Raw genomic sequence first — 14896 nt, forward strand, 5'->3', positions numbered from 1 at the left:
CCCTCACACTAAGCATGCTTGTAGCGACAGTGGAGAGGAAAAACTCCCTTTGAACAGGAAGAAACCTCCAGCAGAACCAGGCTCAGTGTGTAAATGTGATGGCTACAACTTTAACTCCTCCCTGCAGGTAACAATTCACTCCATTCATTCATCGTTTTATGGCGTTCCAGCTGGTTGTCAGGTACTTTAATGCTAATGCTAATTTCTTTATTCTGCACCACTAGATGTTCATGGAAAATTTGTAGCTATAATGTTTAAGAAACCCATCAATGTACACTAAATACATGTTAAACATACGGTGAGTTTAAACTGGAAATTCTAAATAAATAAATAAAGTTTAGAATAATTAAACTAAAGAAGAAGAAGAGGAATCCTTGTTTGCCCACTGAGTGATTTGCCCACGACCACCTTACGACGGCCAACTGAAAATCAAACTCGTTTGATTTTCTTCTGACCTTATGATTCCGGAAGAGGCCGTAAGAGTCTGATCGCCCCTCGTTACCCCCTGTACACTAGACGACGCACGACACACGATCAGGCTGAAAGTCGGTCCGATTGAAACATTCTTACACGACTGGAGAATCATCCCAAAAAGGGCAAAAAAAACATAGTGTAAGCCCGGCTTTAGGAAACATGGATGAACCAATTAGAACCTTAAACATAGTCTTTACTGACAAATGGGAGGAGCTAATACCAGAGCTAAGCATTATTATAAGGTGTAAAAGAAAGTCTCCCTTTCTGCTGCCTGTGAACGCACCACTGGACAGATTGAACACAGCATTGGTCTTTATACTTAAAAAAATGTAAATTACATTAAAAATAAATAAAAAATTAGGAAAAAAAATTATAAACCTATAGTAAATCCTGTCATCATATTCATTTTCTTCCATCTTTTCTTCTCATAAAACAATAAACTAGGGCTGGGCAATATAACCTCAAATCAATATCATGGTAAATTGGGCAGTGTTACCTTAATAACGATAAATGCTGCCGCTCCTCTATTAGAAATAAAGTTATGTGCATTAAATGCAATGGATCTATTTATAATTTATTTATTAATTAAATCACATTACATATTACTTTCAATGAAATACTAAAGTCTTGTACCCATTCATGTTTAAAGATTCAACAATGTTTCATTGAACGGGAGAAAATGTTTCCTCTCTTACAAACATCTTTGCACAAAGGTAAAGTAGCCTTTTGCACACCTTTAAACTAAACAGCGTGGCTGTGCTGTAGGAGGTGGAAGTTGGATGTTAGTTTCAGTAGTCCCGACAGTTTTTAGTCAAACTTTGCATTTTATGTTCTTTTGCTCAACATCTATGGCGTAATTTATGTGCCACCAAACTGAGCGCAAAGTGAGAACATTGTGAATGGTTTAGAGCCACACACCCTCACACAAAACCTGTCTGCCGCTCGCACAGCTCTGACAACCTGCGCTCAGCTTCACCTTTGCACACTTCTTCACTGGGCTCATCCGCCACTCTTTGGCCACGTTCACCGATTTTCTTTGTGAAATCCGATTTTTTTTTTGCATTGCCGTGCACATTTCACAAGAAAGCCTGCTCTGTGTTTACAGACGTAAACATGGATGGTAGTGCTGGAGTGCATCTAGCCATCTTTCCCAAACTTAAAAAGATGGTTTTGCAATTTTGTTTATTTATTTTCCTTTATTTTTTTATTCTCTCTATATATATACATGCTAATTAACACCTTTTATTATGGTTATATTGCCTCTTTTTTTGTTGTATTCAGGAAAATCTTACAAAATAAAACAAATAAAAAAAAAGATGGTTAAAAAAAAAGACCGCACTCCGCATTATCGTCCACCATGGTTGTTTTTCTTCCCGCTTCTTCATAGCAAGATGCAGAATAGTGACCTTTGTTGAGTATTAATGATGTTCAGGTCAGATGAATGCCACCTGGCCTTTCAGACACAGGTCGCATTTGAAAAGATCCGATCCGTATCGGATTCAGGACCACATAGCCAAGTGACCTGGGTCGGATTGGAAAAAAATCAGATCCATGTTTTTCAGACTGTCATGGTCCTATAAGGGCAGAAAAATCAGATTTGGATCACTTGGCCTTTGTTTAGAAGCGTAAACAAAAGCGTAGCCTTTGTTTACGCTTCTGACCGGGTGGGTGGAGTCACGTGATTACGAACATGCTGCAACCATATACCAGCAACCAGCGCACACAGGAAACACGGTAAAACTACCAACGGGATAATTGTTAACGATTCTCATAGTGAATGGCGGTAACAGTAAAAATCTGGTTTATCGCCCAGCCCTACAATCAATACTTAATCTATCAATTTTCTAAACCTTTTTTCTCCCATTCATGGTCACTGGGTCCAAATAGAAATGTTAAATTATTTCAGAAGCAGCTTGTAGTTTTAACGGCCTGTCAGAAACAATCAGAGATGCACAAAGTAACCCACCAAGGAGTCATTTTACAGGCTAATCAGATAATATGTCGAATGTTCCAGAGGTCTGTGTTCCCCAAGTGCTTTTCTAGTTTCAAATCAAAACATTTGCAACATTTAAACCCTGCACATATGTGTGTATTTTGTTTTTTTCTCATAAATAAATTTTCTGGCTGCATCTGTGACTCACTCTGTATGTAAGTTAAAAATTAAACATGTTAACTGTTTAACATTAAAGTCTTTTTCTTTCCTGTTTTATAACGGGTGCCTGAGGTGTGAGGACTCAGATGGATCTACTGCTTAGCAGGTTTAAATCCACAGGGAGTGGAAAATATGAAGCTATATGAACACCCACATCGTCTCAGAGCTTCTTCCTAAAGGAGCTTAATCATGTTCTCATTAATTAGTTCATATACTGGATGATTTTCCTCTTTAATCACAAAGTTGGGGATAATCTCATGTATAGAGGAATTTCTCCTCACCGCTCGCCCAAGTAGTCCCCAATGACGGTCTTGTTGAGGCCCTCGCCCTTGTAGAGGAACTGGGCGATGTCTTCTGGGGTGTTCTGAAGGAGGTCGTTCTCCAGCAGGAACTGGATTCCCTGCAGGAGAGGAAAGGAGATCCTTTTATCTCACTCCAATGTGAGTGACGGGAAATGACAGAGTTGGTCGCTGTGCGTCGCTGCGCAGGGGAGCAGCTCATTTACAAGCTGGGCACAAACTGGAGGCGTCAGGTAGAGCCAGAGCTGCCTACCTTTTTAGGATCCATGTTAAACTTCTTCCTTCCCATTGCAATCTGTTTGTTCCTCTGGGATGTTTTGCTGGAACACAAACAAAAATGTTGGAGTAAACAGTGACATAGCATTTATTAAATAAATGATAACCTGTGCAGTGCATGAACTGCATTCACTGAATCTGTTCCTATTTTTAGTGAACGGTGAACTGAATGGATCAGTTTTAAAGTAATGAACGCGAAGGATAGCAACGTCACTAAGAATAATGAGCGACACACACAGCTCACCTTCCTGTTCAATTAATAATGACACCTTTTATTACATATTACAACAAACAGCCTGACGGAGCAGACCAGCATGTCTACTGCTAGTACTAGTCTGCTCCATTCTGACTCATCTACTGGTATATCTGCTGCCCTGTTAGCAGAGCGCTTGGCAGAGTTTTATGATCTAACAAAAGAAGACTTGAACAGAAAAAAAACTCTGATATTTTTGTGCAAACTGTGCCCACCAGAACTTAAACAAGTCCGAACATCAGCCACGTCCACTTCAAATTTAAAGCAACACATTGAGTTAAAGCATCTAAGCAATCATGGGAAATATCGTATCATTTTGGATCCAGATCTTTTCAGCAGAACCTGAATGTTTCTGAGTCATTTGGCTAAATAAAGGCTTTACTGCACATCCAGTAAACCTGGACTCCATCCAGGATTTTCCCTTACTTTCCATTTATTATGATCAAACATTTAAAGCGCGAAATATTAAGGTTCTATTGTGGAGGACTGTGGCATAATTTACCAAATTAACTAAATCATTTTTATTTTTGTTTTATTTTATTTATTTATTCCGAACAGACAGTAAAAACAATCAAGAAAGAAAAAATTTGAATGAAACAAACTTAAGAATGAAAATATAAAACTAATTATTTTGCCCATGTGACATGCAAATTTTATATTTTCTGTTGGAAAAGGAGCAGGTAGAAGATACATCTTATAATGTCCTGCCCCTTTCCTGCTTGTCAATTTATCATCAATTAACTGTCAAGACATCAAAAAACCAAAAAAACACTTGTTTCCATTCCACATGATGATGTTTAGCCATGTACAATTATTTTAAGTACTATTTATGTCATCAATTACATTATAGACTATTAAACAGTCATCTTATATAGCGTATTTTGAAATGAGCTCTGTTTTAATCAGTTTTTTTATTTGGTTTGCATTTATCATTTTTTTAAACTGGTCATTCAATCCATTCCAGACATTTACTCCACAACAAAGATAAACAAAAACTCTTCCTGGTTGTTCTAAAGTGTTGTTTTTTAAAGTATCCTTCACCTCTTAGATCATAACCCCCCCTCTCTGACACCAAACATTTCCTGTATATTGTGTGGAAGTTTTTGATTTCGGACCTTAAACATGAATTGTGAAGTTCTAAATATTACCAGGTCCCAGAATTTCAGTATATTTGAGCAATTTAAGTGAACTATGAACGTGAGCTAGTTCATTTTCATCTGTGTGAAATTAACTTTGAACTCGTTCTTTTTAATCATGAACTGGCTTTGCTCCTGTAGTTATTATATTTCAGATCAAACAGATCAATATTCTAATAATATAAGCATTTAGAAGCCGGCTGCTTCTATGATTAATTATCATGATTAATTTTGCTCAGATTTTTGCTTCAGGTGAAATTTAATGGGAGGTTTTGAATTTTTACATTTTACCTCCCATTTTCTTGCTAAAACGTGTAAAATGCTGGGCTTCTGTTTTATAGCCTGACCTGGATGTGCTTTAGTCTTCATTATACTGGTTGGTCACCAGAGTTCTCCACCATTATCTAACTCTGAACACCTCCTACGCTAAGATAATACTATTTACTGACCAGGAAACTGAATATTCACTAGAATTTTATTTTGCATTTTTAAAAATGATTATGTGCAACAGAATGAAATTTGAACGCTGTAGAAATTTCCTTCCACATCATGATGTTGAGTTACTGTTTTTTTTATCCATTGCATTAAATCGCATTGAAATATATTAGATCTCATGGTTATTAAAGAACAAAATGTCAAATTATTAACATTTTACAACAGATTCACCTCAGAACTCTTGTGCAAAATTGTTCTAGATAATTTTTACTCTAGAAAACATTTTTATTTTGCTGAGAAAGATTTAATTGCTACAATTATAAACTAGAATACGGTTTCATACCAGGAATTACAAAGAATAAAGGTACTTTGTGTTCCAGTGTTTTCAGAATCATTTTACATAAAACCTATAAACACACAGAGTGGATGTTGGTGTTTACAGAAAATAAGTAAGCATACTGAATGGTGACGTTCAACCTACCTTTCCCCGACACACGTCAGCTGTTCGATCTCTGTCATGACCTCTGAGATCTCAAATTTCAACCTCTGGGAGAAAAAAACAGAAACATCCAGTCGGTGTTTTCTTCATGTCAAAAGAAGGAAGTGGGAAATAGTGACAGCACTAAATATGAACCCTCCGTACAGGACCAGCACAGGACCAAACACCAGTTTAAATGAGCAAACTGGGAGTGCAAAGAGCCACTGTTGAGCTATTTGCATTATCAACAGCATGCAAATGGAGACGCAGAGCTGCAGCAGAGACACAGAGCAACTGATTCTGACCAAAGTCAGACTATTTTACTAAATAAGCACCAAGGAGGAAACTGGAGCCAATGGTTTGGTCAGTCTGTGTGAACATGGTGACTGCAGGTTTCTGGAAGAGTTTTTATGGCCAGCCAGAGCAATGTAAATAAAAATCTTCTAAATGAATTGAAACTCACAAGGCCCAACTATTGCAGGGATATAAATAAAATAAAGAACAAGCATGAGAGATTCTCATAATGTATCCTGTTTTCAAAAAAAAGGCAAAAGCAGACTTAAAACTCTGATTGTTTTAGTTTGAACAAATATTTAATTTGTTTTTCTTATAAACAAAAGAGTCAATAAAAAGGGGCACCATCCTGAGTTTGATTGTTTAAATAGTATCATTTGATCAAGCCTTGTTTAACAGTCAACACAGTAAAATAGCATCATGTCTGGTCAATATTGGTATCAGCAATAATAAAAGCTGCATTACGGCATCCTTAAAGGAATAGTACACCCAAAACATGATTAGCCTTCATTTTCTACTCACCCCCATGCTGAACAACACTCTGGAGTACTTTTTTGATATCTCAAATGCATCTGGAGATCTGGGAGGCTTCTTGCTGTCTGCTGAAATATATAATGGAGGTCTATGGCGCCCGAGGCAGAAAGGTCCATAAAAGTCCACAAAAAACGTGTCAATATTCCTCCATACTGCTCGTCCAATGTATTCCAAGTGTCCTGAGTGGGTAGCATCCAGAATTTACTCGAAACAAAGTCATTTAGAATGTTTTTAGAGCATAAACAGTAGTGTATAGGATTTCCTAAAAGCGCGTTCACGAGTCTACGGAAACCGCCGCGGACCAAACCAGACGAAAGTGCGCATTCAGCTCGGCAAAGAACTCATGCTCTTCCTCAACACTGAAGTCCTCAGACATTTTTCTTTTGTTGTTTCTTTCTTTGCACAGGTAAACAGCACATTTCTTCTTCTACGCTTGCATTATCGGCAGAGCAGACGCTGAATGCACACTTTCGTCTGGTTTGGTCTGCCGCGGTTTCCGTAGACTCGTGAACGCGCTTTCAGGAAATCCTATACACTACTGTTTATGCTCTAAAAACATTCTAAATGACTTTGTTTCGAGTAAATTCTGGATGCTACCCACTCAGGACACTTGGAATACATTGGACGAGCAGTATGGAGGAATATTGACACGTTTTTTGTGGACTTTTATGGACCTTTCTGCCTCGGGCGCCATAGACCTCCATTATTTGAATGTCAGCAGACAGCAAGAAGCCTCCCAGATCTCCAGATGCATTTGAGATATCAAAAAAGTACTCCAGAGTGTTGTTCAGCATGGGGGTGAGTAGAAAATGAAGGCTAATCATGTTTTGGGTGTACTATTCCTTTAATGAAACAACGGACGTTATTGTTTTGTAAAAACTAACTGATTATAAAATTGTACATAATAAGAAAAGCAGAACAGCCCCTTCTACCAACATTTTTTTTATTTTGGGCCCAAACAGGTTTTGTTTATTGTCTGTTTGCTGATCGTGACGAGATTTTTCTCTCTGGATAAATAAAGGTTATATTCATACAAACACAGACAAAGTAAAATGAACAGAATAAGATAAAAACAACACCTCAGATTGTTAAAAATACTTTTCACAAGAATGCAAAGGTAAATACCCAATTTTAGAAAATGAACAAATAATTTCTCAGAATTTGATTTTTGATTCTTTCCTTAAAAGCTCAAACCTTAATAGAAATATTAGAGGAAGTTCCTCATGTTTTCCCTTTTCCCTTTCAGATCACATCTGAGCATTTTTAAATTTTCCTTTAGGAAGGAATAATCAATAGATGTGCTTTGACTGGTGATGTTTCTGACCCTCATAGGTACCCTTACTTTCTGATCAGGACTGTAAAAATGTACCTCAATATCATCGAGCAGCTCCCTCTTCCTCCGTCGGATGTTTGACAGCTCATCCCTCTCCTCCAGGGACAGATCCTCTGGGACTGAAAGACATGATGGGAAAAAATATATAAAACTTCCAGTTTTAATTGCAAACAACTCATAATTCTCTTTCCCTTCAGTACTTGCATTATCTCACAAAGCCACAAAATGAGGATAAAAATGTCGGAAACTTGTCAAGTTAGATGAGAACCAGCGACTAAATTCCTCCCTAAATCCAATCCAGTTCTGAAAAGTTGCAGAAAGAGCTGAAAATCGATTAATGAACCTCACTATGAAGAAGAATAGAGTGAAAAGCTGCAGCTGTTCGACCTCCATCAACTTAAGGAGCAGAAATCAAGAGCCTGGTTGTTCCTCTTAATTAACCGCAGAATCAGGGAAGGCGAAGAGTCTTAATTATTTTCCCATGCCCCTCCCTCCTTCTCCATTTGGCTCAGGGGGAAAGAACTATTAATAAAACTAATCCAGATTAGTTTTTCTTTCATTAAATGTGAATTTGGCAGTTCAACCCAACCCACTACCACCCGGATGCCAACACACTAAGCGTTTTATAGCTCAGAGCAAAAACAGCTAAGAGGAAGGGATGGATTTAACGTGTTCCATTTGCCTCAGTACATATAGTTCAGGTCAGTTGTCCGCTGCACTCTACAAACACTTTGGGACCGGTTCATGGAGCCATCTGCAGGTGCTAAATATTTGCAAACCGGAATTTGAATGCCATTTAAATCCCAACAACTGACACAAAGGCAGACGTTCCCCACAAGGAGCAAATCAGATTAAGCAAATGGGGTCTTTCTACGTGACGCCCTGGTTGTCAGAGCTGTGCTGTGGGCCAGAGTGCAGATAAACAGAGCAGGAAAAAGATTCTTAAGGTCTATTATTAGTAAAAGAAACTTAAAAGTGGGTGGATGGTATGAAAAAAGGCAAACAGACAAGGAAGAACCAGCTGAAACAAAGATGATCCAGTGAAAAACAAAAAGGGAATAACAAAGTAAAGACGAACACAGGAGCAGGTGATGAAGGAAACACAGGTGAACTGAATCTGCTGATTTACTGAAGGCTGTGACTGAGGCACAAATGTTTAAACAGGGGTTAACACCAGGGGGAACATATTTCATTATATAAACATAATCAATAAGGAAAGAAAAGATAAAACCCCCAAAAACCCTAAGAAATAAGCTTGAAACATAGATGAGAAAATAACTCACAAAAGGTAAACAAGCCAAACTATTATGGCAAATCTCTTAATTAACAAAATATATAACATGTTTAAGGCTGAACAAAAAAAAATATACAATAATTAATAATAATAATAATAATAGAAAACAAACATAAGTGAGAACTAACATGTAAAAGAAATCCAAGAAATCAGCAGAATCCCCAAACCCCAATGCTGTAGCACAAACATGGAGAGGCCAACTCATTCTTATGGAGATTAAATAAAGATTACAGCCAAAGAAAAACGAGTGTAAATTAATAAACAAAATAAAACAAAAAAAAAATTATCATCGGCTCAAACAAGCAGCTCACTGAGCAAAGGTAAGGTGGTTTTATAAAGAACAGAATCCAAATGTCATGACAGAGGCTTTACGCGCTAAGGTAAAAAACAAAAATAAAAAACACAACTCATGATGTGTCATGGAGAGCGACAGCAGTGTGGTGGCCGATGGGGGCCGCCGCCCCAAAGGCTCCGCTGCCTCAGATCTTCAGCCTCATCAGGAGTGGCAGAATTCAGCATCAGAAGAGGAATAATTAAACAAAAAAATCAAGTCTTTAACTATGATTTAGAAGTGCATGATTTTTATAATTAAATACTTTTTACCCTCAACATTACAATCAGTAGCAATATGCGTAATTAAAGTAATTATCAAAGACTTAAAGAAAAATCTAAACTTGATAATTTCTGGGTTTCTTGCTAAACAGAAAGGTTAAAAAACTAGAACCAAGTTTAAATTGTTTAAAATTACTCCTGATGTCAGGTAAATGCTGATTTTAGGGGAATCTAAATAAATCCAGGTCAATAAATTGATGCATATAGTTTAACAAATAACAGCGAAGGGCTTCCTCATCCTCTTCATAGTGCTGATTAGCAGCAGATACAGGATAGAGTGCAGTGGGATTTCCTCTGGCCTGTTTTAACACAGCAAAGGGCCATTTGAATGAACAATGGTGGACGATATGAAAACAAAGACGTGAATTAGCGCTGCAGACTCCGGGCTCTTCTCTGCTCTCATGTAACAACTGTTAGTGTTGGGACGGGGCTTTAAAGCCAATTAGAGCTTACAGAAAGTTTTAAGGCTGTTTCCCTCTTTGATGCTGCACTTAAGGAATTGCTTCTAAACTCTTATCCCACTGCACTTACATTAAAAGCAGAAAGAAACTTTAGTCAATTCATCCCACAGGGTTGGGCTACAGCTACAGATAATTAGGCCAACCGGATCTAACTAGGCTTAAATGTACCGTTCTAAAGTTGAACAACAATGAAGCGCTCAAAGGCTGAGGACTATCTAGAGGTCAGGGGGTCCATGGAGAGTTGTTTCCTGTATGTGTGTCTAAATGCTCTGGCTCCAGCTGCACAGCTATCACTGCCCGCACCGTAAACACGTTTTATGTCAGAAATCCAGGCCTGTTTCAGTCTAAATTTAAGCAAAATGACCTTAAGCATATTTTAACCGCCATTTGATTCGTCGATCAGATAATAAAAAAGGACAGATAGACTGAGCTGATAACACATCTTACCAGTGCCACCAATGAAAATAAATGTACTGCTAGTTATGTGCAGAAATTAAAACGTAAGATTTATTTGCCCCACAAGCCTTAACTTGTGTAATTTATTGAGTAATTTACAAAAAGTGAATGCTACATTAAGTAGAAGCTGTTAATCATAACAAACGTATTTTATATAAAAGTTGAGTCAAATAGGCATTATAGACAAATACGATCTAGATGTGTCAAAAACCTACTAACAGAGTTATTGATTTGTGCTGAATAATCAAAAAAGAATCATCAAACCAGAATGATATAATTAAGATCAGAGAAGGAGCCAGTGGGACACAAGCTAGTTAAGACTGAATCCAACTTTTTGCAGCTGAAGGAATTTAATTATCAGGACATAAAATCAGAACATAGATTATTAACAGGTAAAAAAATGATCAAATTAAACCAAAACAAATGTGTGAGTAACGAGGTATGCACCATCAGTCCTATTAGACCGTGTTTCACATCATTGTGAAGGATCTTTGCCCTGTTTGCTTTACTACTTTGGTTTGTTAAGGTTTGTCACAAAATTTGAACCAGACTTGCAGAGATTAAATATATTTATATTGTTCCAATGTCCCTTAAAGGTATAGTAGAGGATCTTTGCAAATTTTTGAAAATTTCCTCAGATTTTTGCTTTAGTTAAAAGGTCATGGGAGGTTTTGAATTTTTACATTTTCCCTCCCATTTTCTTGCTAAAACGTTTCAAATGCTGGGCTTCTGTTTTACAGCCTCACCTGGATGTGCTTTAGTCTTCATTATACTGGTTGGTCACCAGTGTTCTCCACCGTTATCTAACTCTGAACACCTCCTACCAGGTGTTCAGATATTTAATCTGAACACCAAGTTCAGATTAAATATCTGAACAGTAAAACAGAGCTTTTTACACAACTTTAACCTGTGTAAAATGCATGTACATTTTTGTACAACAAAAACGTACATGCATATTTGTTGTGCATGTACAACAAAAATGCACATGCACAACTCTGTACCCGCACCCATGAGAGCGTGCACGAGCCGTCGCCGCCTTTTCTTTTTAGGGCTTTCAGCACAAAATTGCCAAGGCAGCGCGTTTCACTCTAATGAGCTTCATATTCCGCTTATACTGGTTTGGCTACCGGATACATAGTACCAGTAGCGCTATCTCTCTCTGCGGAGTCCGATGTGGTTTTTAGACGTGCAGTGTGAACAGGTAGATCGCATCAGAGCGTCTGGCCACAAATGCATCGTGAACTATGAACTCACACTGTACGTACAGTGTGAGTTCATAGCTGTAGCTGCGTGCAACAACTGAAAAAAAACAATGCATGGATTTAGCGCTCTAAAGATGATTTTTAGACTTCCTGCTGTAATTAATATGAGTTTTTAGCTGCTGGGAATCACTGCAAAGAGTTGCATGTTAGATTATCCTAGTTCTGGTCACATGTCAATCCCCATTAAGGTCATTATTTGGTATCTATATACAGAATTTAAAACAGAAATCTAACTGCCAAACTATGAAGAACTGATTTAAAGTAAACCCAGTAAAACTCCAACCCTCCCTTAATGCTGGCAGGGCTACAAGCAGTGTGTAAGAGGGGAATTATCCAGATCCAGTGGCTTTGAACCAGCAACTTTAACCTGTGTAATGAGTAAAAGTGGATGAGCCGGTAACCCTTGTTACCCAGCTTGGCTTTGGAGCCACCGTGTCACGTGCATGGAGGCGGGAAAGACAAGGACACCTCCTCTGGATCCAGACACTAATCTGAAGCCGACTGTCCCAAATCCCTTTGAGACACGCTCTGCATTACACCGCGGGTCATTTGCACAGACACAGCGACATGTGGTGGGACCGCACATGAGCACGGAGACACCCCAGCCAGCTGGCACTAATCCCACATACACCCGCCCTCCAAGACTCTTCATAAGCCCAGTATGAGTCTGTCAGAGTGGAAGTTCACCATATATACTGCATGTACACAGATGTTCTCCACTTTAACCTACTTTGGTTTAGTAATAAAAATGGTACGCTTTCCATATCAGCAGGGACACCAATCAGGATACAGATCAGTGTATCATAGATTATATCTATGACACTTTATTTTATTTTTTATTGAAATAATTTAAAGAAGAGCGATAAAAAAAAATAGCTTTGTAGCAGTTTAACAATGAACACTGATGGGGTCAAACAATCAAAGTTTATAAAGCTCCAATTTGCAAATAATGTTTCAGATTTTTCCCCTGATTCTTAGTTAAATATAAGGAGCAGCAGCATCATTAAAACCTGAGAGAAAATCTGAAAGAGAGCTGTTGTTACACAGCTATGCAGTTAAACCGAACGCCACTAATATTTTAAAACAAATACAAAATGGTTATAGATAAACTCACTTTAACTTTTACTTTTAGTTATCACCACAAACAGTGCAGTTAGTTTCACCATTTGATGTCTTCCAATGATTCCTAATCTGGCACAAAGGTTCTGAAGCTTCCAAAGTGAACACCTCGGGCTTCATTTTGAACACTTCTCTGATAATAACAGCTGTAATTCTTTTCACAACTATGACAATAAATTTTTGGAGCTACAATTATCACAACTTTGCATTTTTAATATACCTTAATTGTCCCACAGTGTGGAAATTTGATTCAGTATTTAAACCCTCCTGATGAAACCACTGACACCTGTCTGGGGAGCAACCTGAGGTTAAAGGTCAAAGGGTGTTCATTTGTCTTTGATTTAATAAATACAGTCAATTTGAACTTTTACAGTTAAATATTTGTTTCTTAGGATAGAATTTGTCCTTGTAACATCATTCACAGTTTAATTTTTGACTTTATACTAATATCAAGTTGCCTTTTGGGATATAGTACACATATACATTTATACACATGGGCGGTTCTAGACAGGGGCCAATGGAGGCCAGGGCCCCTGTAGATCAAGTCCTGGCCCCTGTTATGGCCCCTGTACTGAAGACATAATACTCAAAGAAATTCTAATGACGATATGGGCTGATATGGGCTTTACAAATTCTGTTTTATTAACTGTTTAAAACAGCATAAGTGGTATTGAGATAGGATCCCAGTTTATATCTGCTAAATGTTTTTTTCCAAAACAAATGTAAAAAAAAAAATGCTCTACTTTTTACAGCTAATTTTAACAGTTTTTTCTTAAATTTTAATTCAGATGTTATAGAAAACTGTAATTTCAACTTAAATTAAGTAAAAAAAAAGTTAAATTCCTAAATTCTGAATGTATATTAATCTATTAAGACATTTAGAATTTGAATGAAACCTAATTGAATAGAAATTTCACTTCATGCTGCTATCTTAATTTATTTGAATCCCTTGGCCTGTTTTTTTTTTTATTTCATGCTTTTCTGTGCCCCCATGAAAACACGCTGGCCCCCTCCTGGCCCCCCTGGTACATTTGGTCTAGAACCGCCACTGTTTATACATCGTACTTGTTGGTAAAGGGGAGTTTGTACTTATGAGAACATTAAAATAAACCGCGCTCTGGTATTGGAAAAGCATCTGGATCTGCAAATAACAACTTCAAGTATAAGGATGGGATGGAAGGTAAATATGTGGATCAGTGCATCCCAGGTTAAGGGTCTAATTCAGGGAGCCAGAGGGGCAGATTTTGGGGTCTTCATTAGAATAAAAGCTCCTTGTTTTAACCACTCGACCAAATTTACAGGATAGATAAAGAATAGATATTTATTAACACCCCCTTTTCTCTTTACATTACCAGAAAAAACATGCAAATGACAAAAATACATTTTGTTTTTCACACGGGAAAAAAAGCAAATATGTGACGTTGAACCATTTTATCAGATAACTCAATCAGCTCTACCGTCTTAACTTCCTACACGCGTGCTACTGATTACTGATATTAAATCGCATTTTACTTAAACATCATATGATGCAGTTTCAGCCTAGATTATCTGATGTTTGCATTGCAGCTTGTTGGGTAATACTGCAGTATAAAATAACGCGCCTCTGCGTGACTGAAGAGATTTGGGGAGCTAATATGCCCTTTAGTCATTAACCAACTCTGGGGTCACCAGTAGAATCTGGGGCTCTGGGCAGATGGGCCCCCCTGCTCCGATTTGCTGGTTAATCTGCAGTGTTTGAAAGGTCCTCCTGCTGTGCCTGTATTTATGTGGTTTGGTTGCATAGGAGGTGGTCTGTACATTATCTCCTCTTTACATCAAACATCTGCTTAGCATCTGCCCTGTATGGCAACCATGGATCCAGGGAATTTGGGGGCATTGCAACCATCAGATGGCAGCGAATGTTCCCCATTTTGAACAATTTGACCGGGCCGGAAAGGAATGAAGTTAAAGGAATAGTACACCCAAAACATGATTAGCCTTCATTTTCTACTCACCCCCATGCTGAACAACACTCTGGAGTACTTTTTT

The 14896-nt window shown here is 37.9% G+C and overlaps 1 protein-coding gene across 1 annotated transcript in view; it reads right to left on the reverse strand.

Annotated features, from left to right (window-relative positions):
* The window catches only part of LOC107100498 (cytohesin-3-like), a 71082-nt gene that overhangs the window by 35179 nt on the left and 21007 nt on the right, over nucleotides 1-14896 (reverse strand). Inside the window, exons 2-5 of the mRNA XM_015399001.1 lie at nucleotides 7701-7783; nucleotides 5507-5571; nucleotides 3179-3245; nucleotides 2908-3026 (exon numbers count right to left, since the gene is read on the reverse strand). Of these exons, the coding sequence (XP_015254487.1) occupies nucleotides 2908-3026; nucleotides 3179-3245; nucleotides 5507-5571; nucleotides 7701-7783 (334 nt within the window). The remainder of the gene's footprint in view (nucleotides 1-2907; nucleotides 3027-3178; nucleotides 3246-5506; nucleotides 5572-7700; nucleotides 7784-14896) is intronic.

Source organism: Cyprinodon variegatus, unplaced genomic scaffold (assembly GCF_000732505.1).
Source record: "Cyprinodon variegatus isolate N-32 unplaced genomic scaffold, C_variegatus-1.0 Scaffold979, whole genome shotgun sequence".
NCBI classification, from domain to species: domain Eukaryota; kingdom Metazoa; phylum Chordata; class Actinopteri; order Cyprinodontiformes; family Cyprinodontidae; genus Cyprinodon; species Cyprinodon variegatus.